The sequence below is a fragment of the Rhinolophus sinicus genome, chromosome 16, assembly GCF_057876585.1.
Source record: "Rhinolophus sinicus isolate RSI-liver-muscle chromosome 16, RSI-T2T, whole genome shotgun sequence".
NCBI classification, from domain to species: Eukaryota; Metazoa; Chordata; class Mammalia; order Chiroptera; family Rhinolophidae; genus Rhinolophus; species Rhinolophus sinicus.
The window spans coordinates 138,086,859-138,114,094 of NC_142516.1; the positions used below are offsets into that span (position 1 = coordinate 138,086,859).

General features: G+C 38.5%; 1 protein-coding gene and 2 pseudogenes across 1 annotated transcript in view; 2 read left to right on the forward strand and 1 right to left on the reverse strand.

Moving 5' to 3' along the window:
* The first annotated feature begins 14,872 nt into the window (after positions 1-14,872).
* TUBGCP3 (tubulin gamma complex component 3) overlaps positions 14,873-27,236 on the forward strand; it is an 85,766-nt gene continuing 73,402 nt past the window's right edge. The window contains exon 1 of the mRNA XM_019746596.3: positions 14,873-15,148. Within this exon, the coding sequence (XP_019602155.3) occupies positions 15,073-15,148 (76 nt within the window). The 5' untranslated portion in view covers positions 14,873-15,072. The remainder of the gene's footprint in view (positions 15,149-27,236) is intronic.
* Positions 16,543-17,093, reverse strand: LOC109455198 (large ribosomal subunit protein eL34 pseudogene; annotated as a pseudogene).
* LOC109455197 (RNA-binding protein 7 pseudogene) lies at positions 19,060-20,979 on the forward strand (annotated as a pseudogene).

Sequence of the window (27,236 nt, forward strand, 5' to 3'; positions counted from 1 at the left end):
ACCTCACAGAGAGAGGCTGCCTCCATCTCCAGGGTAACTGCATGCATTTGAGACAGTTTGAAATCCTTGTCAATTTGAAGAAATAACCATTTTCAAGTTATTGGTTTTATGCCAAACAAATGAATATCACACATTACTTATGTTATTTCACGAGGCCAAAATTAGGGGTAAAAGTATCTTTTCTTAGCCTCATAAAGTGCTTAAGTACGCTTTGGCCCTTCCTCTGAATATTTATGATTCACGAATGGTATTTCCCCTAAGTGCCTTTTGACTCATATTTAATCAGCATTCATTTATTTATTCATAGTGAATGCTTATTGAATGGCAATATATCGATATTGGGACATTGGTATTAATAAAATGTGGCCTCTGTCCTCCTGGAGCTCACAGTCAAATGGATAAATAATACGACCAGTGGTGAGGACTGTCTAGAGGGTGCTCTTAGCACCTGGCCCTCAACCCAGCACTGATCATTCCTGCGCATTTGAGGCCCCTTCCAGAGGTTGATGAAACAAGGAACCATTGAAGGAGACAAAAACAATGATCAACTGATTTCACAGAATTGGGAAAGAACTACGTTACTGATCCCAAGAAAAGAGGGTGGTCCAGTAATGGGGAGAGCTCACATTGGATGAGGTTTCTCATCTGGCCAACTAGGAGATCACAGGTGACCTGGATAATGACACTAGGGTGGCTGTCTGAAAGGATGAGAGCAGGCTGAGAGTTGGGAAAGTATCCCACTTATGGACATCTCTGCTGTGAAGCTTTTAGTGAGTGCTAAAACTCAGTTATTTAGCATTCTAGCATTTTCAAAACCATTTTGTATTTACTGTACCATATACTCATCACCACCCCATGAGCTAGACAGTGTAGTTATTCATATCTCCAGTTTCCATGAAGGTGGTCCATCAAAAAAAAAAAAAAAAGAGTGCTGAGTTAATAAAAAAGATTGCTAGATATCATTTTAGTTGCATTTTCTATTTGTTTTCCTGGTGAAATATCAATGGCCTACCCAAACATAAGGGTGAAGTCGTATTTGAGGTATGCAGTCATCATGGGGCGGGTAATGGGCCTCACAGGGAAGATGGGCCTGGGGAGAGCATACCCTGGGTCGCAGGTGGTGCAGGGAGATATCAGTGCTACAGGGCTCGGGGGTGACATCTAGGGACACTGCATAGCAGGTTCATGTAGACAAGAAGCATGCAGGCTCTGCTTTTGCAACATAAGTCAGAGACGAAGAAGAAGAGTAGAATCCCAGAGGCAGGTAAAAGCAAAGCCCCGTTTATGAAGAAAAGCAATTAGGAAAGAGCCAGAAAGCCTGAGGCTATGATAGGGATGGAGGGATGGAGGGTGGGTGCATCCCTGTGTTATCCCAAGATATGAGGCCTTGCTGCACATGAAAATCACTTGGGGGAGACTTTAAAAACACCCATGCTGGGCCCAAACCCAGAGATCCTGATGGTATTTGAAAGAACTCTTCTGGCAATTGTGCAGCCAGGATTGAGAACCATAGATCAAGGTGTCAGCTAGCACATTTTCAGGGATTGTTGTGAGGATAATTTATGTAAAGTTCCTAGCACTTAGTAGGCACACAACAAATTTTGGTTTCCTCTCCATCTCTTTTACCTTCTTGTATATTATTTAAATATATGACAATGGCTTTTCTTTTCAACTATCTCCCATATATTTTGCAAGTCTTGCAATAAATGTGTCCTTGATTTCAATGTTGTGACCTATGAGATCATTGCAAAGAAAACCATTTTTTTAACCATTTTATTTATTTTGCCAAAATTGCACTTTTGAGGCTATTGTTGGCAGGGGCTGCAGCATCATTGTTAAGCATTATCGCATAGTCAACATTGGCATTATGGAAACCTGATATAAAACACTCTTTCTATCCTGCTTTGATATTGATTTAATATCAGAAGGCCATTTTCTCTTCATCTCAACCAGATGCTAAAAGGAACTTGAGGTGGAGATGAAAGACATTTCCTGAGCAAGATAATGCTCACCTAACCTAAAATAAAATAAAACTTTTTCCTTTCATTTGATATATTGCATATTTTAGATACAGAAAGGAGCATGTAATTGTGTGTTAAGAGACAGCAGGATTCTAAATAATAAAAATAAATTCGAAGGACATATTTTGCCTATTTAATTTCTGCATATCCTTAATTTTTTCCAGTTTTATTGAGATATAATTGATAAATAACATTGTGTAACTTTAAGGTGTACAATGTAATGATTTGATATACATAGATACTGAAATGGTGACCACATTACGGCTAGTTAGCATATCCATCGCCTTACATAGTGATGTGTGTGTGTGTGTGTGTGTGTGTGTGTGTGTGTGTGTGTGTAACATTTAAGATCTACTGCTTTGCATTTTTATTATGGTTCCTTTAAAAACTTTGTTAGACAATTTCACTCTGATTTATTTTGGTGTTTATGTGTGTTCATTGTCTTTCCGCATCAAACTGTGTTTTTCCCACTTCTTGTTATAAATGATTTTCACTCGAATCTTGTACATTTTGGATAGTATATTAGAAGATTCTTGATCCTATTCAACTCTCCTATTTTATCAGGCAGTCACTCTTGGTTATGTTTAGTGTGGAAGGCCTGATTTACTTTTGTGAACTATAATTACAGTGATGATTTAGTTTTCAGGGCCTTTTCGATGCTATTCTGGTGTGCTTCATATTTAAGCAAGGTTTAAAATTTTACTAAGCACGTATTCACTTTGTAATTAGAAAAATTAAAACTCAATATGTACATGTATTTTATACCTCATGTATTACCTTGGAAGACAATAAGATCCAAGTGAACACCAGAATCAAAGTAATGACTGAGAATCATGGCCAGGAAAAGAAAGAACAAACGAGCAGCTCTGGATCAGAGAAGGAGAGGCGGCAGTCTGACTTAATGCCAGGTAACAATAGTTTGCTGACAAGAGGTCTCTTTGTACCCACCGGGCTAAGACGTATCCGTCTCAAAGATATTCTCCAGCATCTGAGAGATGTTTGCCCAGTAGCCAGAATTGGATTCAAATTTAGGAATTCAGGCTCTGAAGCCGAAATTCTCTCTTTCAGAAAGTAAGATGCAAGACATCACAATCTTAATTAACTAACAAATTAGTTAACTTTACAAATTAAAAAATTGGTTATAGAAATTTTACCTTATATATGTGATCTCATTTGTGACTCACATATTTCAAATGGACAGTGATACGCTAGACACATGTAGATAAAACTCTCTACTTACTGAATCAACGAATCTCTGTAGACTAGGCCTTTGATCACTGATTATTACTATTGAAATAATTTCACATATTTAGACCTTTTTCTACTTTTCAATTTATCTTTAATTTTTAGTACATGAAATAATACAATATTCACCTATGTGAAATGCTGAATTAGGTTTCATTTTAAAATAGATTTAGTGTGCTAAAACAAATCTCTGTTGGTCTTTTTAATATAATCTTGAAAGAATTCAAATATTAAAGTCAACTACAACTAACAGACATTTCATAACCTCTTTTACAGCTATGCTTTTCAAATGCTCACCACAAGTTTTTTAAATGTTAACTTGTTGAATTTTCTCAAAATCTTGCAAAGTAAATATGTTCATTCAATTTTAGGGATTAGAAAACTGAAGTTCAAAGAAATGACTTGCTCAGAGTCACACAGCTAGTAGTAGGATTTGACCCAAGACTTTCTGAAAAACTCTGCAATACACTTGGCTACCTCCTGCTTTCTCTGACTAATAGCCAAGTGGAACAGTTTTACAACCATTCTGAAAATTAGACAAACTATTCCAACACTACATTTTTTCAGTAAGGCAAAAATTATGGACTTGTATAGAAGACACTTATTTGTAGAATTATGAAAAGTCTGTCAATGATGTAATGCTTACTATTAATAGATTTATTCTCTAAAACCGGTTGATATGATTAAGCTGCTGTTCCCAAGTCTCAGCGTAGCAATTCAGCCCCTCTTACCGGCAGAGGGCAGCACTAGCCTGGCTCATGGAGGACGGTCATCACTTGGCGTTGTTCTACGTAACAACCTGGTGAAGCCCACCTCATGTCCGTGAGGGGCAGTGGTGGCCTGGCACCATTAAGTCACGAAGGACCTCGTGGATATGAGGGTAGAAGAGAGGTGCCCTTTCCTCTCCGGTCCTCTGCGTGTTTACAGAATGGAGCAAAGAGTTGAGAAAATTCTGGACCAAACACGCATGATCTCAAGTAATTCATTCCACAGTCATCCTGTCAGTAATTGGGAACGTGTTTCTTTTCTGCATCAAATGTACTGATTTCTGGCATCAAAAATATTTCTGACTCTATGTCCTGTGGCAAGAATTCCAAATGATTTCCTGGGAGCTAGATAAAGAATTACAAAGAAACTTAAATTTCCACGCAAAATGCCAGGGACTTTTTTGAAGAAAACAGTGCTCACTGGGCAGAAAAAAATGTTGTTTTTTTTCTTCCCTAAAAAGATACAGAAATAGCAGCTTTGTGACACGGTAGAAATGAATTGGTAAAGATTTTTTAAATATGCAATTTTACATTGAGGTTTTATCTCCTAATTTTTAATAGTGCTAAAATTAGAATTATTAGTACATTTTATAAACTATCATTATTCAAATAGGGATTTTAAAATTAAATTCCAATTGGCAACTTAAAATTACAGACTTACTATTAGGTAGTGAGCTAGAGGGCTATATATAGCAACCAGAGCCTGCCTGGGAAACATGAATTCTAGCCTCTTAGTCTGGGTCCGGAACTATCTTTAGAGTGGCTCTAATGTTCTTTATATAGATGAATGAAAATTTTGAAAAACAAATGGATGTCCAAGAACATGAAGAGGGAAATTAATCACATAAATTGTGATATATCCATAGGACAGAATATTATGCAGCCATTAATAGTCAGGCTTTCGCCTATTTGATAAAATAAAAAAAAATGAGACATAATATTGAGTGAAATGGGAGGTTACAAAACAGTGTGTGTAGTACAATTTTATGTATATGTGTATATACACAGAGGGAAAAGACTGGGTGTGTAGATACTAAAACATTAATGGTGGCTATCTCTATGGGTGCAATTATGCCTGATTTTTATCTTTCAGGGGTTTTTGTGTGTGGTTTCTCAGTTTTTCAATGTACATTTGTTATCTTGGAAACAAAAAGTTTTTAAAGATTTGTGTATATAATATTGCCAATAAAATAAAAACAGTTTTGTAGGTTAATATATGGAGACAGTTTCCCAAACCAAAAGGTGCCAAAAGAAAACCTTAGAAATCTAAAAAGAATGCATGAATTGAAAATAAAATCCATAATGCCAGGACACCAAGGAAAATGGAGTAAAACCTAGTAGGACCTGATAGAAATTAGAGCAAAGCTCTGAATTTGATTGAATTGTGTTTTCACAGGAATATGGTAAATCCTATTAGTTTATCACTAAAATGGTTTTTGGAATTCTGGAAATAGAGCTTAAGCAGTGACCTTTTTGCCTGGAAATCTGCTAGAAGATTCTAGGGAGAAATACTAAGGTGAAATGAGAGGTGGACAGTCTTATAATTTAAAAAAAAGAGAGAGTTGGAGTGTTCATTTGTAGCAGAACAAGCAAAACAAAATTCCAATCAAGTGAGGAAAACCAACCTTTCTTTTCCTCCCCCCTTCTTGGTCTTCTTTCCTTCCTCCTTATTACCTGTTTTGCTTTCCTTTCTTTCTGTACATATTACCTTTGACTCCATTCTATATACCAAAGATGAAAGAGTTAATCGTGATAAATGTATAGATATTATTAATATTTAGGTTGTTGCATTGCATTATTAGTAGCTTCTAAGTTTAAAAACAAAGCAAAAGAAAGCTACCAAACATAGAGAATTAGTAATTAACTACAATTATCAGAAAAGAATAAAGACGTACCAAGTTTTGGGTGGAGTAAATTCTGAAACAACCTGTTTATAACACAAAGACAGTCTTGGAAACTGCAAAGATGAAACATAGTAATTACCTTGGTGTGCAAATCTGTGATCACTGATGGAAGAGTCTGAAGTGTAACAATGTGGTGAGATCAAAGTTTATGGGACATGATCCATTTGGCTTTTTTATTTTTAATTTTTAAAGATTTTTATTAAAATATAGCTAACATACAATATTATATTAGTTTCAGGTGTACACCATAGTTATTCAACATTTATATACCTAAAGAAGTGATCACCATGGTAAGTCCAGCAGCCATCTGACCCCGTACCAGGCTATCACAATATTATTGACTATATTCCCTATGCTGTACATTACATCTCCATGCCTTATTTGTTTTATACCGGAAATTTGAATCTCTTATTCCCCTGTATCTTTCTCCCCCCTTTAAAATTTTTTCAATTACAGCTGACACTCAGTATTATTTTATATTAATGTCAGGTGTACAGCATAATGGTTAGACATTTATATAATTTAAGAAGTGATCTCCCATTAGTCTAGCATCCACCTGGCACTATACATAGTTGTTACTATATTATTGACTATATTCCCTGTGCTTTACTTTACATCCCCATGACCATTTTGGTAACTACCAATTTGTATTTCTTAATCCCTTAATAGTAGAGCTTCAGTTCAGCAATATTTCAGGTGAATATCAATGATGGTTGTTTAGTAGTTTACTTGTAATGTTAATATGGTCATGAGAGAAGGATAAGCACAGCATTTACCTACTCTGCCATCTTGACTGGTAAAAAAAAAATTCCCATTTGGTTCTTTCCATGAGAATCTGAAATTAATAAAATACAGTTTTTTGTTTTTTAGATCTGAAAGCAGGCTAAAGGAAATTAAATGACTTGCCTTTATAAGTGGTAGAACCACCTTGTCATTAGTTTCAGTGTTCTTTCTGTACTTAATATTAAGTCAGTTGGTTTTAAACTGTAAATTGAATTTGCACACATTGAGACTTTAGAATACAGATCTTGCCTTGGGAATATCTACATGGTAATTTTATATTTACGTTATATACTGAATGTTAATGTTCGTGAGGAATTGTGTAAGAATGTAATTTGTGTAAATGAAAGAGTTAATGTGGGAAACACAGAATAGGGACATTTGGTTTAGATTCTGTAGTTCATATTCTATAGACTTGCCTTTTATATTCCAGCTGTATCTTTAAAAATACATTAAGCTAATTTTATGAAAAATGAACAAACAGTAGTGGTTGTGCATGATAGGTCACTAGTCCATTCAGTTGTTTTGTGAGACACAGCAAATATAAGAACATGACAAAGAACAAATGTTTTTCTCTATTATGCAGAGATGAACTGAATCCTGCCGCTGCCAAGGTAATTTATAATAGATATTTATAGAAATAAATGAGCCATCCAGTCATTCATGCTTCAAATCAATCACTGAGCACAAAGCTCTGTGCACAGGAAAAAGAGTCTTATTCAGAATGCCTGAGAGGCTTCAGCCTACCACGAGGGCTCCTGGAAGAGTTTGCAGCTGAAGGTTTTGTGGTTGAAAGAGGCTCCCTATCGCCACATTATTAACTCGGGTGAAGCATTTGTTCAAGCAAAAGGGGAATAAGCACTCTAATCATCCGGAAAACTAATTAACTTCTTTTTTTTTTTTTTTTTTCAAAATGCCTTATCAGATTTTCCCTTTGCAGCTTTCCTCAAATTCCTCAGAACTAAAGGGCTGAAGACATTGGAAAGTGGTTATCAAAACATACTAAGCAATCAAAATGTCTTTGAAGGAGAGCTGCCTTTGTAGCCCTGAAAAGCTCAAGTATCAGGGGCATGCAGCGTGGATTTGAACCCTGTGTCTTCCCCCAGCTGTTATCTTGGGCAGGTTATTTATAATTTCAGATCGCGGTTTTCAATTCTGTAAAATGGGTGAACAGAAGTGACCTTGTGGAGCTGTGAAGATGAGAGATGTGGATATACTGTGCTTGACGCAAAGAGCGGTACATGGCAGCTAGCACAGCAATGTAAAAGAGCAATGATCCACCAAGTAGCGCTAGTGGCCTGATGGGAAGGCTGTGACCTCTTGCAGATGTGGCCCTGAGGAGCGTGGGAGTCAAGAATGTGGAGAGAGATGGTCTGGGTCCTAGAATCTTAACAGACTTATTGATACATGGAATATTCTGCTATGGAAATCAAGCAATGTTTCAGAGAAGCCTGGTCCACTGAGATTTTGAACAAAAGCTTATAAGCCCCTAAAGGAATAGACACTGAACCCCATTTCATATGCCTGTGGATGATGAGGTGAGGGTGGAGGGGATGGAGGGAGCTAATCAGGAGGGCCAGCCCAATTGTCACCTGAAGGTTGAAACCTGACTTGAAAGGTTGTCCTGTCCTTAACCTTGGAGGTAGACTTAATCTTCCAAACGATCAGACCCTGGCATCCCATGCCAACCTCAGACCCCTCTATTCCAGATGTTATTTACCACCTAGAAGAATGCAGCATCCTTTACCTTTAGCTTTCATCTCAAACTCTTCTCATGACAGCTCTTTTTAGACTTTAGGAAACCCTAAAAACTTGTTCAGTCTTCTACCAAGAGAATACATCAATCCCCACCTTATCCCTAGACAATAGAATAAGAGAATTCAACCAGTTTATGAATGAACTGTGAAGATAAAGTTCATGGTAAGTGCATTATTAAATGGGACAAATATGTGAAGCAACAAGATGATGCAAGGATTAAAATATTAGTAATAGAATTCTGTACCCAAACAAGGATATTTCATCACCATTATTAAAAGCCATTTGTATTCTTTTTATATGTTTTAGAATTAATTTAAAATACTTTTAGAATCAAAGAAGCAACATTCCAGTTGCTTCTTACCATACTAAAAAACTTAATATGCTTCAAAAACTGTAAATATGTAATCCTGAGTAATAAGATGAAAGAATACAAGCAAAAACAATTCTAGGAAAGAGGGTTGTAGTGGTTTTTGCTTGCTAATGTGGAAAGACAAGAAACAGCAATATTCAACCCTAGTGATATTTATGGTAAAGCCTTGTTAAGTATTAATTTTAGAAAATCAATTCTAACTTTAAAAAAGTATAAGAAGAAACACTACATACAAAAAAAAAAAGATAACAGAAAGGACAGTGGTTCAAAAGACTTCTGGACTTCTCAGGTAATTTATCCATCTGCTTACAACCATTAAACGACATTTTCCTGAAACATGAGTTTTCAAAGTGTAATTGGAGTTTCTTTCTGTTGATTTCATGTCAGAACAATAAATCATTATGATCTCAAAATAGAAAAGTGAATATCAATTTATAAAATCATTGTAATTTGAAAGGTTGTTCACTAGTTTTAGTCAATCAATCAGATCTTTATAATAACTGAGTTGGGTACTGATAACCTCATTAATCATAAAACTGCTAATTTAGGCAGCTTGAATGCATTTTCCCCTACAATATCAAATATGACATGAAAGGTAGAATATATTATAAAACAATGTTAAATCTGGCCCACATCAAGGAGAAGGGAGACAGACCTGCCCTACTCTTGTGAGGAGCCGGGTACTCAAACCGGGATGGAGGGATTCAGAATAACCAGAGGTAGAGGCTCTCTACCAGGGTATCCCATGCAACTTTGCCTCCGAGGAAGAGGCCCATTTTATGGAAAAGATGAGACAGTGGTGCATGACCACAGAATCCATAGTCTTACCACAATATTCCATCACCTAGAAGTACTGGACTAATGTAAACCACAGATTTTTGTTAACAATAATGTGTCCATATTGGTTCATGAATTATAACAAATAAACCACACTAATACAAGATGTTAATGCTGGGGAAACTGCATGCCAGGGACAGATGGGTATAGGGGACTTTCTGTACTATCTACTCAAATTTTTTTTTTATAAATCTAAAATGGGACTAATAATTAGCTTTTAAATAATGTTAATTAGCTTTTAAATAATTACACCCTATAGCAATGTCACCTCTCTCATTGATGTTTTTGATAATTTTTCTCTTTTCTCTTTTTTCTTCTAATCATTCTGGATAGCAGTTTATGTTATATAAAGTATTATCAAACAACTATCTTGGATTTCACTCACTCTCTCAAAAATTACCCCTATTTTATTGATTTCTGCTCTGATCTTTATTTTTTTTCCTACTTACTTTGGGTTTCATTTGCTTTTCATTTCCTAACATGTTACATTAGAAGCTGAGGTCATTGTCTTGAAAACTTTCTACTTTTCTGATCAACATATGTGCTTATTTTAATAAATTTCACTCCATGCACTGCTTTAGGTGCATCCTACACATTTTGATATCTTGTGACTTCATTTTTATCAATGTCTAGATTCATTCTATTTTCCTTTTTGATCTTTCAACTGTGACCTATACATTACTTGTTTCTTTTTTTAATCCTTTGAACATATTCATAATAGCTGCTTCCAAGTCTTTTTCTACTAAATCCAACATCTGGGCCTGTTCAGCATGGATCATACTTCCTGTTTATTTACAAGTTTTGTAAATCTTTTTGTAGGAAATGAGAAATTTAAGATAGCATGGTATAGCAACTTCAAATTCTGAATGTGTGTCTGTGTGTGTGTGTGTGTATGTGTGTGTATGTGTGTACTTAAACTGTGTAATTTTTCCCCCATGGTGAACAACTGCTGATGTTTCTGCTCAGTTTTTTAATTCTCATTTTTATATTTTTTGGCCTGGTTTGTTAGGGCTTGGTCCTACATAGGGTTTCCAGGAAGGAATTCCCACCCGTTCTCAGGAATTTTTTTCACTTTCCCATTCCTGAATCCCGAGATATAAACTGTTTTCTGTTTTCCATGATGAATCGTTTCCACAAAGTGAAGGCTGACACTACCAATCACCTGGGTTCAAGGAGCCGATTTTCCCGATTTCCCGACAAACTTTCGGGATTCAGGAATGGAAAAGCGAAAAAAATTCCCAAGAATGGGCGGGAATTCCTGCCCGGAAACCCTAGCAATAAATAGGAAAAGTGTCTAAGAGATACATTGTGAGTAGTACGTTTATTTCCCAGTGTGGGTATTACTGGGTTCAAGGAGCTGATTTTCCCGATTTCCTGACCAACTTTCTTTGGGATCCGGGAATGGGAAAGTGAAAAAAACTGAGAACGGGTGGGAATTCCCACCTGGAAACCCTAGTCCTCTGTCTGCATAACATAGCGCTCAAGCAACGATTTGTAAGAATTTCATCCTCTGCAGATGGATTCCTATGGGGGTTGGAAATATACTCAAAAAGTTCTCATTGCCTCCCTTGGACTTCACTCCTTCACTAGGAATCTCTCAAGTCTCCACCAAGTCTTTCCCACATGGTTTCCTGTCAGGTATTTGCTCTCTCCATTTGTTTGCTCTCTCCATTTGCATTAGTCAGGGTTCTCGAGAGAAACAGAATCCACAGGATATCTATCTATGTATGTAGCCCTCTCTCTCTCTCATTTGTCTATCTACCTACCTACTCACCTGGTAAGAGAAAGAGACTGATGTAAGGAACCAGCTCACATGACTGTGGAGGCTGGTAGATCCACAATCTGCAGGGGATGTTGGCAGCTGGAGACCCAGGGAAGAGCCAGTGTTGCAGTTCAAGTATGAAGGCCATCAGCTGGCAGAAGTCCTTCTTGCTTGGGGGAGGTCAGTCTTTTTGTTCTATTCAGGCTTTCATCTGAATGAATGAGGCCCACCCACAGAAGAGAGGGTATTCTACTTTACTCAAAGTCAACTGATTTAAATGTTAATCTCATCTAAAAACACCCTCACAGAAATGCCTAGAACAATGTTTGTCCACACCTCTGGGTACCGTGTTTCCCCAAAAATAAGACCTAGCCAGACAATCAGCTCTAATGTGTCTTTTGGAACAAACATTTAGTAAAATAAGACCGGGTCTTATTTAACATAATATAAGACCGGGTCTTATATTAACTTTTGTTCCAAAAGACGCATTACAGCTGATTGTCTGGCTAGGTCTTATTTTCGGGGAAACATGGTACTGTGGCACAACCAAGGTGACACACAAAACTAACCTTCACAGCATTAAAATCCTGGCTAGTCTGCCACTTGCACAAAGTTGGAACACCAACCTTGGCCTACTGAGTGTCACTCTATTGATTTCCTAACAAGCCCCCCTTAAATGGTGACCCATGACTTTTTACCTCTTGCCCCACATAGAACCTGCCCTTTCTGGGGAGGCAAAGCCAATGGGTTGGGCAGCCAGTCCTATCCTGGGTATCCTGCTGTTTTCTCTGATCAAGCTGTGGAGTGGGGACTGGAGCAGTCCTGCCAAGAAGACCACACACACCCTTTGTTCTCACTGGGGGCTTGATCATTTTTTTCAAAAATAAATGTGTCTCGATTTGTGGTTTATCTTTCGTTGATTTCCAGTGCCCTGACTTGGTTCATTTTGACAAGTTTGTCTAGTCTTATAGTTTGTTGTTTGTTTGTTTGTTTGTTTTTTTCTGGAGAGGAGTTGCTTACATCTTCACCCACCATCTTTAGAAGTCCCTCCAGCTTCATGTGTTTAGAAACTCTGTCATTAGGCACACACACATTTACAATTGTTGTGTCTTCCTAATGAGCTGACCCTCTTATTATGAAATATCCTTCTTTATCTCTGGCAATACTCATTGTCTTGAAGTCCATTCTACCTAATGCTAATGTAGTGACTCCAGACTTATTACACTCATTGTTTTTATGGCATCTCTTTTCTCCATTTACTTTCAATCTATTTATATCTTTATATTAAAATGTCTTATATATAACCTGTAAATAGGGCCTGCTTTTCTTATACTCATTCTGATAATCTTTGCCTTTTAATTAGAATGTTTCATTTACTAACATTTGTTGTAGTTCTTAGTGTGGTTGGATATGTGTCATTGAAAAAGTTTGTTTTCTGTTGTCTTCTTTGATTTTTGTTTTCTCTATCTTTCATTCCTTCTGTCCACTGGCAAAAATAACTCTCCAGATAAATCCACAAGAAAAACGGTTTATATGGGAAAAAGAAACAAAACCACCACCGCAGTGTGGGAACTCACACCTCCAACATAGGCCTCCAACCAGCTACCCACCTGAAGAAGGAAAAATAATGACCCCAGTTCCAAGATGGCTATTTTATTTATTAGCATCCCTCCCCCTGAAGTTACCACAAAGTTCAACAGGCAGTCAGGGCTAGAGAGTTGACAAGGGGCTCAACTCCACCCACAGTCCTCCCAGCTCCATGGTTAAGCATCCTAAGATGTCAGTTCACTTTTATCACTTCTTTTGGATTATTTTCATCCTTTGGAATTCTGCTTTATTTGCTGAGGAGAATAGCCATTCTGATTGCTTCGGGAAATCAAGAAAAGGCCAGTTATTGCATACAGAGAAGGAGAGGTTCTGTACTCTGTTTAAGAAGGTTCAGGTGACTTGGAATTTCATGTTTTACCCAAATGTCTCCAAATGAAATCTCAGGATCCCACTTCTCAATTAATGACTCACCCTTAACATAAGAGACTTTGGCAGGACTGTGTGTTCATCTTGCATCATTATTTACATCTTGAACAATTAGGTTTAGAGTCTGGACCTCAGTTCTGACTACTCTGCAGGTATAAAAATAAGAGATTTATTTTAGGGCTGCTATAGGAGCTCCGTGGTTCTGTGGCTATAACTTGAAATGTAAAGACCTGAGCTTTCTGAATGTACTCCAGTACAGTCCATCCTACCCTATAGTATCTGGAGTCATCATTACTGCCAAACTATCTGACTGTAGCAGCTACTTAATTTCCCAAGGTCTTGCTTGCTATCTGCCAGTGCTTTGTTCCAAGCAGCCACACATAACATAAGCTATTTTGGTGCTCCAACATGCCATGGATTCCATCTTCAAAAAGACCCCAATGTATTTGAGTTCAGACACGTGAACAACCCAATCTTGGATTCCTATCTGAGGATCTGTTCCCTGGGATCACTCCTATTACCAAGGACAATATATGAGGGACCAATCTGCAAAACAGAAACCACTCTAACAATTTCAACATAGTTACATGGGTGGTTGAAACAGGTGTGAAGAACTCAGAGATTAGCAAGTGCAGAAAGTGGCTACTTTTCATAGGGCTGAAGGTACAGCAGTTGTTACTATAGCCCGTATTCGAGTAAGATCTGTGATGGGAGTTGTACAGAGGAGGTTGGAACCAAAGAAGGGGCTGACTGTAGCTGTGTGGCCTGGACACCTCCTGGCTGGCTGCCAGGACCCTACACCTAGACCAATTGATGTGTGGATTGGGTCATTTGTTCCCAGATTGGGCAGTTCTCCTCCTGCATTAAGTGTAAGCGGCTGTTAATTGTCTTTAAAACGATTTGTAATTACCTGTTTGTTTCTCTCCAGGCCTTTCCCCTTCTTTTACTCTTCATCTGACTGAGTGATGACCATAGTCATCTAAGGAGAGAGAGGTATAGGGCTAGGGGATGGTAAGAAGCCACACACTGCTTATGAAAAACTAGATGATGTAGCAGGTATCGGTGCTCAACCAAATGTTAAAATCATAAAGCCCTTGTATTCCTTTAAAGACTTCTTCTACTGAAAGTGTGACTCGAACCAATGACGTTTTTTAAAAAATGATGGACTATAAAGGTGCTACTGGACACCAAGCACTCTCACAGCAAGTCAGTGGCTGTCCGACCCTCGGGGACGTTTGGGGGTCTGCGTCTTCCCGACCCTTGGGGAGGTCTGGGAGCACCTGAGTACCGAGAACAATCCGTGCAGAGAGCGGCTGATGCGCTTGGTGCCGGAACTCTCACGGCCTGGCGGCGGTGATCGGGGGAACGCGCGCGAACGCGCCGGGACCTCTTAGGCCAGCGCACGGGAGGCCCCGAGCGCCCGGAAGAAGCGGGGCATTGTGGGAAGGACCCGCAGTTTCGGCGGGTTCCGTTAAAATGGCGCCCTTGTCATCAGTGATGCCCGCGGGGCCTTAGCCTATTGGGGACAGCGGGAGCCCGCAGGGCGCGGGGCGGGTGACGGGGCACGGCGGGGTCTCCTGAGCGCGCCAGGCTCGGGGCGATCGGGCTAGGGCCCGCGGGTCCACGGGGTCCCCGTGGGCAGTCCCGGGCGAGGATGACGACCCCCGACCAGAAGTCGCCGAACGTCTTGCTGCAGAACCTGTGCTGCCGGATCCTGGGCAAGAGCGAAGGTAGCGGGGTTAGGCCGGGCAGCTCGAGATCCGAGGCGTGTCCTGGAGGCTGCTCTCTGCGCGTGCAGCTCGGAGGCGTCCCAGGGACCGGCGGGGCCGAGGCAGGGTGGTCCCCAGGTTCTGCAGGCCGGCGGTAGTGGAACCGCCGGCCAACGGCGTGCTGCAGCCTGTGGAGTGGAGGGATGGGAGGGTCGGGGTCCCCCAGGGCGGAGGGAAGGAGGGCAGGACCTGGAGCTGAGTCACCGCTCCCTCCGCGCTCCGGTTCGGAAAGTGAAGCCCGGGAGGACATCAGCTGGCGAACGCGTCCACCTTCCCTAAAGTCACAGGACTCCGCAGGAGGCTTCCGCGCTGATTTGGGTGGAGAGAGCGGTGGACTGGTTCCCAGGCAATATGCTGAGGGTGACGCTGCGGAGGGAGATGCCAGGTGGTGGCGAGCCACATCATTTTCCTTTCTCCGTTAGGAAAGTATAGCAGATTTGCATATGATGCGAAGGGATATTTACGACTTGAACTTGCTATGTTTTTCTGCTGTAAAGAGCTGAGGGTTGGATGTGGTATAAAGCTGTTCCTGGAGAGGTCACATATCGAATACTGCTACCAAAACCCAATCCTGCGCAGTATGTAAAGCCATTCCGTTGTGGTACTTTTGAAAAATGGCACTCCATGTCGTTTCTTGATATTTGCTTTGGCGGGAGGTGTGGGGAATGGGGATGCACCGTGAAAGAATTTTCTGGGTAATTGAAGCAACTGGATTACTTACTCCTTGAGGACCACACACAATGTGGAAAAGAAGTTGTGCAGTTTTGCGGGAAGACTTTAAACAGAATTACATTTAAAATATTTATGCTGTATTTTGACCTTTCATAACTCATGACAATTAGCGTGTATGATTTATTTGATGTTGTGATAACCTTAGGAGAAAAGATAAAAATTTTTTGTACTCCGTTAAATGACACTGGTTTCACACAGTTCTTGCTACATTTGATGAAGTTTCACTGTTACTTTATTCATCTAAGAAATCTTTGGACACTCTCACCTTCCCCTCCCCTCCAGGCACAATGCTAGGCGCTGGTGATGGAGAGATACACAGACAAATCATTCCTCTAATCTTATATTCTAATGGAGGAGACGTGATAAAGTAGGTGAATGTTTAATGTTAGCGATAAGTGCTGTGATTAAAAAGAAAGTAACCTTAAGGGGATATTGAGGGAAGAGGTAAGGGAAAGCCTCTGAGGGGATAATTTAAACAGACCGTAATGGAGTGAGGGAAAGCCTTGTGAACATTGGAGAGGGTACAATGACCTTAAGGTGGGCAGGGACGTGGCATGCTGTCATCTGTGTTTGTGTCTGGCTCTTCTGTATGTGTTATCTGTAGCCCTCTGAGTTACCTTTCTGATTTGATGTTCTTAACCATGGGAGAAATCAGAGAGCTAAGATTGTTATGCACTCTTTTTTGAAAGTCTTTTAATTGTTTTTATTAAAAAAGATTTATTTATTTAGCTTTCTAACTCTGTGCTTGTGCCTTCAATGCTTTCACGACGATTTTCTGCTCCTCGATTAGGAAAGCACACTTGATCCTGTCATGGACACATTTAGCACACATGGATTCATCATAGGCCTTGCTGACATGTTTTTTCATTGTAGACAACCTTATTAGAACTTTAGTTCCAACAGCACCAACGCCACGAGGTCGGTCTGGGCACAAGCCACATGCAGATTTTGGTGCTTTCCCAACCTTCTTGGTATAAAGGTAAACAATTCTGTTGCCAGGAGTTCTGGACAGCCCAGTTTTGTTAGAGGCTGTATTGCAGGACAGCCTCTGACGGTATGTCAGACTCTGGACCATTCTGAATGCCTGTAGACACCGGTCCTGGAAGAGCAGGGCACAATTACATTCAGATCAGGGTTTTCATTATACCAGTGGGTTCTAAATTTTCCTCCAGGAATAAACCACACATCCATTCCCATTGTCACACCTGGACTTTGCAGACCATTCATTGTGATGTTTCTCAGTGAAGTGTGTGTGTGTCTGTGTGTGTGTTTTAATTTTAAGCTCCTTTTGATTTACTTAGCTTCACCCCTTCTAGGAGGTTCAAACATTCTCTTCAGCAGAGTTCTGTACCCTCCTATCCCTATTTAGAATTATGTCTAAGTTAAAAGTAAATAGGTTCTCTGAGATCCTGAGGGGATCTCTCTGAATAACATATATCATGAAATCCATTAAAGGTAATGCTTTTTTTGCTCTGTTGTGGACAGTTAGGACTAACAAACAATTATGTTCATAGTTCCAAATTATGCTACTGTTTACTGAAGAATTTATAAGTCATAGCTTGCCTTGTTCTGTTTTAATTTGTTCTACCTTCATGAGCGAAGGAACAGTATCCATTGCTGCCTTTAGTATTTGACATTTAAACAAAAATTTATTAATGGGTATTTTATCTGATAACTAAATAGAACATTTAATTACTTCATTTTCTAATGACATGTTACAAACAATTGGCCTTACGCTTTTGCAATTTTAATGCTTTTTTGTATTATGAAATTGAGGTGTAATAGATACTTGTTACTTTTGATCTCTTAATGTGAATTTTCTGTGAATCAATTTTTCATAAAGTATTTTTAAAAAATATTTTACAGTTGAAATTTTTCAATGGGACCATCAGAAGCAAAGCACCTAATTATAATGGTGCTTGACATTTTTATAAAGTTAGTATAACCATTATTTCCCACCTTTCCCAGCTTATAACAGCTGTGGATTTGCAACACATACTGCCATCCAGTGACAGTAAAATTCTCTCTTCATATCCCTGCTTCTCTCCTGGAGCACATTTTACTTATATTTTTGAATGGTCATTATTTTTGTCTTTGGAAACGATGTGCTTGATGTTATAGTGTTTCAAGTCTGTCAGAGGCAGCACTCCTTTACATACTTCGTAATCCTCATTCTAGTTGTGAGGAAAGAAGAAATAAAGGAGTTTTCATTAGACAAGTATTTCAGCATAAAGGTTTAGCTCTGACTACATATTGAAGCTACGTATTGAAGTAAGATGATTGCCCTAATCTGTAACACCTCTGAGTGCACTATGAGCCACAGTGCAGACAGATAAGGGAGTGTTGTCTTGGTGATTCGTGGGCCAGAAGTGGTATTGTTGGTTTCATGATTTTCCAAAATGGTGAAGAACTCTTGATGAAGCTTTAAATATAAAACAAGATCTTCCCTTGATTATATGCTTTGGAAAATCAATGTATATTAAACGTACATTAAAACTTATATTAAATGTATATTAAAATGTTCACTAAATGTCTATTAACATGTATATTGAAATTTCAGTTTTAGGCTTCATGTGAAAGTTGTACTTAACGGGTTTTTTATTGTTGTTTTTAAATGAATTATATTTTTAATATAATTAACTTTTCTAATACAGTAAATATTGATAGATGTGACCCACATAAATAAAAACTTTTAGGGGTCCTCAATCTTAAAAATGTAGAGGGGTCCTGAGACCAGAAAGTTTGAGAGCCATAAGTCTACAGCAGTGTTTTTTATTTTGTTTTGTTTTAGAGTATTGCTTTTCAAATAGAGCTGTACATCAGGGTCACCTGTGGTTACATAAGAAACAACATTGTTTGCTTGGGAGGGGAACTGGTGACTAGGCACATGGCTTGAGGGAGGAAGATTTTTTTCTTACTGTATCTAACGTTAAGCCTTTTCAGTTTGAATTCTCTAAATATGATACTTATTCAAAATGAATACCGTGTTTCCCCGAAAATAAGACCTAGCCAGACCATCAGCTCTAATGTGTCTTTTGGAACAAAAATTAATATAAGAACCCATCTTATAGTATTATATTATATTATATTACATTATATTATACCCGGTCTTATGTTATATGAAACCCGGTCTTATATTGAAATAAAACTGGGTCTTATATTAATTTTTGCTCCAAACGATGGTATAGGCCCCATCTCCAGAGATTCTGGTCCTGTAATTCTCTGTTGGCGCTTGGTGTCTGAAATAGTAAATACAAAGTCAATCGTTGTCATCTGGAGTGGAGAATTGCTGGTTTAGGTGCTGGACAGAGCACTTGTGGTTTAGCTGGCCAGACCGCTTGTCCTGTCCTTTAGAAAGACAGCATCCTTTTTAGGGAGGGGGGCACGCTGAGATGGGGGCAGCAGCAGAAGCGGATCGCACTCTCTTTGTGGGCAACCTTGAAACTAAAGTGACAGAGGAGCTCCTTTTCGAGCTTTTCCAGCAGGTTCGGCCAGTAATAAAAGTGAAAATTCCAAAAGGTAAGGATGGTAAACCAAAGCAGTTTGCATTTGTGAATTTCAAACATGAAGTATCTGTTCCTTATGCAATGAATCTACTTAACGGAATCAACCTTTTTGGAAGGCCCATCAAAATTCAGTTTAGGTCAGGAAGTAGCTGTGCCTCAATAGGATGTTAGTTTGTCATATTCCCATCATCATGTTGGAAATTCAAGCCCCACTTCCACATCTCCAGCAGGTATGAAAGGACTGTGGATAACATGATTCCATCAACACAAGTAACTCAGAGATCTTTCTCTTCTCCAGAAAATTTTCAGAGACAAGCAGTGATGAACAATGTTTTGAGACAGATGTCATGTAGTGGGAAATACGGTTCTCCACGTCTCAGTCAGTCAGGATTTTCTCCATCAGGTCAGTCACATAATCATACGTTTAACCAGTCTTCGAGCTCCCAGTGGCCCCAAGATACACCTTATCACAGCATCAAGTCAGACAGAATTCTCGTCGATACATAGCAGATAGACATTATAACCGTGAATAGCATTACACTGATCATGGGTCTGACCATATTACAAGGGGAAGCAGAGGTGACTTCTATGAAGTTAGGAATCACGATGGCTGGAGCCAGACTATGATAACAGAAGAGACAGTAGTAGAGCTGGCACATGGCACTCATCTCGACACTAGCACGTGTTCAAAGGACATTGTTTTTATAGAGCCATTCTAGGCCCTTTTTGGCTAACTTGGTCTGGGAATGTTTTGTTAAATCTGTACAGAGCAGCTTTACAAGTTGCTACATTTCTTTATAAAAATTTTAAAACCTATAGCTATAGTCTAATACAGAAATGAGAAGAATTGTCATTCTAGTTTTTACTTTAATAACCTTTCACCTCAGGGTTTTATGAAGAGGAAAGGGTTTTATGCCGCGATTCCTAATTGTTTTAGACAATTAAGGGAGGGATGTGTTATGGATTGGTTGCATTGGAATGCACGTATTTTCATTATCTGTTATCTTTTTGCAAGAACCTGCTTATTAGTGAATCAGATTTGGGTGTATATAATACAAAACATTCAAGTTGATAGTCTAAAATGACTGTCAGTATTTTGTTAATAAATGAGAAACGTAATTTCAGTGATTCGTTTCACTGACATTTGAGAAAGTTTATTGGTAAAGTTTGGAGATAAATCATATTGTTTATCTTCTTAGAGAACTTCGATGTAAGTTCTGTGACTCGCTCTTTGAGTTTTGCCCTAATTGAACATACAAGTGTAAGTCTACACGTGCTATTTCATTCTAAAATTTTAGAATTTCCTGATTAAATCATGTTTGATGTATGACTGAAGTCACGCAGGAAGTTAAACTTCTCTAAACATATTTTTTAACATTAAAAATAACTTAATGTAAAACCCCCTTTTCAGGAAAAACAAAAATCTAAATGTGCAGTCAGATAAAATGGTAAAATGTTTTACTGGAAATATACTTATAAGGAAAAAGATTCACAAAGCCTTTAAGTGTTGCCTCTATCACTCAAACTTTAAAAATTTATCATTTTCAAAGTACCCAGTGCATGTGTACAAGGGCACATTTTATTATGAGGATTGTACAGGTTGATTTTTTTGTCTGAACATTTGAAAGAGTTTAATCTTAAACACTTTCTGATTAAAAAATTTTTTTTTTATTAGGGAAGGGGAACAGGACTTTATTGGGGAACAGTGTGTATTTCCAGGACTTTTTTTTTTTTTCCAAGTCAAGTTGTTGTCCTTTCAGTCTTAGTTGTGGAGGGCACAGCTCAGCTCCAGGTCCAGTTGCCGTTGCTAGTTCCAGGGGCACAGCCCACCATCCCTTGTGGGAGTTGAACCAGCAACCTTGTGGTTGAGAGGACACGCTCCAACCAACTGAGCCATTCGGGAGCTCAGCGGCAGCTCAGTCCAAGGTGCCGTGTTCAATGTTAGTTGCAGGGGGCAGAGCCCACCATCCCTTGCGGGACTTGAGGAATTGAACTGGCCACCTTGTGATTGAGAGCCCACTGGCCCATGTGGGAATCGAACCAGCAGCCTTCGGAGTTAGGAGCATGGAGCTCCAACTGCCTGAGCCACCGGGCCGCCCCTGGTTTAAAAATTTTTTAACTCTTGTTTAACAAAACTTTTATGTGTCAAGATACTGTTTTCTTTCATTATAGAACTTGTTTATAAAAGTTAATTTTTTGAAATATTTGGATCCTTTTTAATATTAACTATAGCATTTGTACTGTTACTTTTTAACATACTGAAAACAAGAAGAAAAAGAAAAACAGCATCATGTACACACAAGCCAGTATATAAAGGCGATGCAGGAAGGCAGAAACTTAACATCTTACCAAACAATTCAACTTATTCCCTCACTTTCTGAATCTCCAGAAAGCACATAACTGTAGAGTGTTTGTATTCACTGGAACTGTACTAATTTTTTGCATCTTGAAGTTCAGTTGTCTTCTTTTACCTGCATGTGTGTATAACCCTTTTGGGATACAAAAGGCAACTATCCTTCGTTTAAAAGTTTTGGGTCCACACGAAGTGTTCTTTGGAGCCTTCGCATTGGGAACTGAGATCCTTCAGATCCACTGTGTTTCTTGCCCTGGTTTTGCACCACCTCGTAGTTACTCTTCTACTCTGCAGCCAAGAGTCCTTTCTAGAAAACAAGTCAAGTCAGATCTGTTGAAGGGACTTAATTTGTTCCCTATCTGTAACCTATAGGATAAAGAGCAAATTATCTTGCTTAAAGTTAAAAACTGTGGGTGGATTATTGAGTTGTGATTTTAGTGGCTATGGTAGACATAGCATGCATTTAAATGATATTTTCAGTTTAATAATAAAAATAGCTATCATCTATCCAGTGCTGTATGCCAGACACTATGCTTACACTGTGAGGTGGTGTATTTAATTCTCAAATGACTCTGGGAGATTGGAATAATTCTTCACCTCATTTTATAGATGAGGACACTTAAGACTTGGAAAAATTAAGTAATTTGCTTCCCGTCACCGGCTAGTGAATTGCAGGGCCAAGATGGCCAGGTGTCTGATTCCAGAGCCTTTTATCTTGAATCAATTCATTCCTACTCTTCCGTCTAGAATCTGATGGCTTTTTTCTCTGTGCTGAGTGCAGGTGGAAAAGTCATAATCCTGTCCGAGGGATGGCCTCTTACCTGTGCCCTCACCTGCTTGTCTTTGGAGTCTTTGTGTCAGCACCATGACATCTGCTCTCTGGTGCTTGACAGACAGTATATCCTTGAATTCATTGGTGTCCAGTTGTCAAATATTTTCAGAGACTTGGCAGAGGAGTGTTACCTCCCCTTCCATGCTCCTGATAACAGCCCACTCCTCACACATGCCTAGAACAGATTGGAGGTGAGAGTATAATGCATTCCTTTGGTACTTTATGGTCAGAAATTTGAATACTCTAATCTTGGATTGAGCCAGACTATTAGAGAGCTATACAGTCTGGACCTCCTCACCTGGGACTCTTGATGGAATGACTTTGGCTTTTAGGACTTGGATTTTAGAATCCAATGGTATTGGCCTCCTTTGAGGAGCAGTATCCAAAGTAGCCCTGTGAATCTCATTATTGTGTCCTTTCCACCTGTGTCTAGCTTTTCACATGGCAGGCTTCCTACCTGTCTCAGAGGCCACTTCCTCAGAGAGGCCTTCGTAACCAACCTATTTTATGAAGTCTTCCCTGTTATTTGCCATTATGGTGCCCTGCTTATTTTCTTAATAGTGCTTAGCAAAATCTAACTGCCTTGTGTAGTTATTTGCCTCATTTTTTTGTATTCTCACTAGGCTGCCTTGTTAACCACTATTTCTTTTTTTCTGTCCCATTCTTAGGGCCTGTGATGTTTGGCATATACTAGGTGCTTAGGAATTATTCATTAAGTTTAGTTATACTTAAAGTGAACAATATTTGGGGAGTATTAAAACAGAAATTTATAGTTGATGTTGTTTGATATTTCACATTTTAATTTTTGATGGTAGGTTTACTAAATAATAGTTACCACTGCTGCTTTCTTTAATAGTCCAGATTCTATGCGTCTACCTTTGAAACATAGGATAGGAAGATTTGGTTTAAGAAATAGCAGGTGGCTTTTTCAAATTTTGTAATCAGCAAGAAAGACTGGAAATTTGGTTGGCAAGCAGGTAGGGAAATTGAAGTGTGCCTGAAGAGGTAAAAGTGAAATAATATACATACCACAGGTGTAGAAAAAAGGTGGAGACAAAGGAAGAGGAAAGTATTTCTGGTGTTGAGGAGTTTTGAATTTTGGGTAAAAGAAAATTCAAAAGTTTATAAACTTTTCGAATGGGGATTTTTGTCTGACATACTTGAGTATGTTATTAATGAACTATTTTTTGTAGAATCCAGGATCGTGGTCATCTAAAAATAATTTTTAACTAGAATAAATAAGTAATAGTTAATAACACTTTTAACATTTGTAAAATTAATATATACTCCGTGTAGAAAATTTTAGAAATACAGAAAAATAGAAGGAAGAAAATAAAAACTATCCCCCCCAATCCTATGATTTCACAACACTTTATTTCTTTTTGCTCTTTTCCCCCTGTGTATGCATTCGCCTTTATTGAACATTCTGTTGATACAGTGGTGTTTACGAAAGACTGTGTGCGTGCACTTATGTGTGGTGTGTCTGCTTAAGCGAGGAAGGCATTCTGAGGAGGTACCATTGAAGTAGAGAACCAAATGAAGTGATGGAATGAGTCCTGGGAAGATGTGGGAGAAGAGTGTGTCAAGGTTCTGAGTTGGAAGTGAGTGTCGTATGCTCAAGGCATGGCAAGACCATGACGCGTGGCAGGTGTGTAGCAGGCATAGCGGGGCTGGGAGAGGCAGGAGGTGATAGTGGTGAAGGCGCGAGGGACCAGGTCATCTCACTGTCCTCAGGAGTTTGCATGTGATTCTGAGTGCGATGGGAGGCTTTGAGCAGAGCAGTGATACTAGTCATGTCCTAAGTAGATCATTCTGACTGCTCTGTGGATAATTTAAGGGGGCAGAAGGAGAAGCAGGGTGACCAACTACTTAGAGTTATTATTACTGGATAGTAACTATGGAATGATCATATTGGGGATATACTTTTAAAAGTGGAGTCAACAGGCTTTACTGATATGAATAATTGCTTAATAGTCTGAAAATGGCATTATTTTCCCTTCTCTCTTCTATCCCCATACTCTTGAATTATCCATCAGATATAGACGTTTTGGTTTGAAGTTATTTTCTCTACTTTGAAGTTTTTACTTCATTGCTGAGAAGTCAGATGTTAATCTAATTCTTACTCCTTTGAAGTTACATCTGACAGCTTTTAGGATTTTGTTTATCTTTTATGTTATGAAATTTTGCTATATATATAAATTTTGTTATATAATTTTGCTATTACATTCTGAAATTTTGTCTAAGTATGAGATTTAAAAGTTCATCTTACACTTGGATTAACCCTTGGTGATCCATCAATATGAGGACTGTCTAATTATGGAACAATTTTGCTATGAATTCTTCCTGAATTCTGTTGTTTTTGCTGTGTTTGATTTCCCAGTTTGCATTTAATTTACCCTTAAGTAGCCACATTCTGCTATCAGCCTATTTTTAAAATTTTTATTAGTTTTTTAAAAAATTTCACAATCATTTCCTTGTCCCTATATTGTGCGTTTTCCAGAATATCATGTAGATGGAATCATACTGTATACAATCTTTTGAGACTGGCTTCTTTACTTAGCCTATTTGAGATTTATTCATGGTATTGTGTGTATCAGTTCATTCCTTTTCATTGCAGAGTAGTGTCCATTGTATGAATGTACCATAGAGTTTATTTATCCATTTTCCCATTGAAGGACTTTTGGGTTGTTTCCAGTTTGGGGCAATTATGGATAACACTGCTATAAAAATACATGTACAGATTTGTATGTGACCGTAGTTTTTATTTCTCTAGAATAAATACCTACAAGTGGGATTATTAGGTCATGTAGTAAGTGTAGGTTTAACTTTTAAAGGATCTGCCAAACTGTTCAAGAGTGGCTGTACCAGTTTCATTTCTCAGAGTAAGGAGAGCTCCAGGGGCTCTGCGTGCATCCTCAGCAGCACTCCCTGATGGTAGTGTTTTTTATTTCAGCCATTTAAATAGGTGAGTGATGGTATCTCATTGTGGTTTTAATTTGTGTTTCCTTAAAAACTAATGACGTTGAGCATCTTTTCATATGTTTTTTTGCTGTTTGTATTCTTGATGAATTGCCTTATTCAAAACTTTTACTTATGTTTGTATTGGATTTCCCCCCCCTTTATTGAGTTTTGAGTTTTTTAAATATATATCTGGATTCAAGTCCTTTGTTGGATGTTTTTGGTTTTTTTGTTTGTTTGTTTTTACCTTTAAGAGTAAAGGTTTTATTTAAATCAGCTTAAAAAGATATTGGGGGTGGCGGTTAGCTCAGTTGGTTAGAGCACCGTGCTGATAACACCAAGATTGCTGGTTCGATCCCCGCATGGGCCACTGTGAGCTGCATCCTCCTTAAAAAAAAAATTGATACCTTGGCCCCACTCCAGATCAATAAAATGATGATTTATAAAAGGTGGTTTTTGGAATCAGTATATTTTTTAAAAATAAACTTTTAATTTTAGAATGATTTCAGATTTACAGAAAAATAATACAGATTTCCCGTATATCCCATAACCTTTCCCCTATTATTAGCATCTTACATTAACATGCTATAATTATTACAGTGAGTCAATAAAAATACATTAATATTAACTAAACTTCATACTTTATTCAGATTTCCTTAGTTCCTTTACTATTCTAGGGTTCCACCCAGGGTAGTGTATTACCTTTAGCTGTCACGCTATCATGTCTCCTTGGGCTCCTCCGGTGGCTCTGACAATTTCTCAGACTTTAACAATTATTAGTTACTTTTGATGACCTTGACAATTTTGAGTATTAAAAGTCAGGTATTTTGTATAATGTCTCAATTGGGATTTGTATAATGTTTTTCTCATGATTAGACTGGGGTTCTGTGTATTTGGGAGGAAGACCCCAGAGGTAAAGTGCCCTTCTCATCACGTTGTATCCAGGGTACACACTCTCAGGGTGGCTCATCACCTCACATCCTGACCTTGATCACCTGGCCACAGTGGTGTTTGTCAGGTTACTGCTTTGCACAGCAGACCCCCCCCCACACACACACACACTCTTTGGAAGGAAGCCACTGTACAGCCCACGCTGAAGGAGTGGGTGTTATGTTCTTTCCACCTCCATGAGGGGGGAGTATCTACGTAACATTTTTAGCCTTTATTTTTAAAAAATTTCTGTCAGATTTGTGGTAATGTCCCCTCTTTCATTCCTAGATTTGTATCTTTTCTTGTTTTTCTTGGTCACAAATTTATGTTTATCAGTTCCTTTTTTTTTTAAGAACCAGCTTTTGGTATCACTGATTTTTTTTTTCCCTGGTTTTTAAATTTCATTGATTTCTGCTCTTATTTTAAATATTTCTTGATGCTTTGAATTTATTTTGCTTTTCTTTCTAGATTTTATTGTATAAGTTGAGATTATTGATTTGATACCCATCATCCTTTTTAATAAAAGCATTTTATACTGTAAAGTTTCCTCTAAACACTGCTTTAGCTGTATCCTACACATTTTAATGTGTTGTATTTTCATTTTCATTCAGTTCAAGATATTTTCCAATTTCCTTTGAGACTTTCTCTGGCCAGTGTGTCATACAGTAGTGTGTTGACTGACTTCATAATATTTGAGGATATTTCAGATATTATTCTGTTAACTGATTTTTAGTTTAA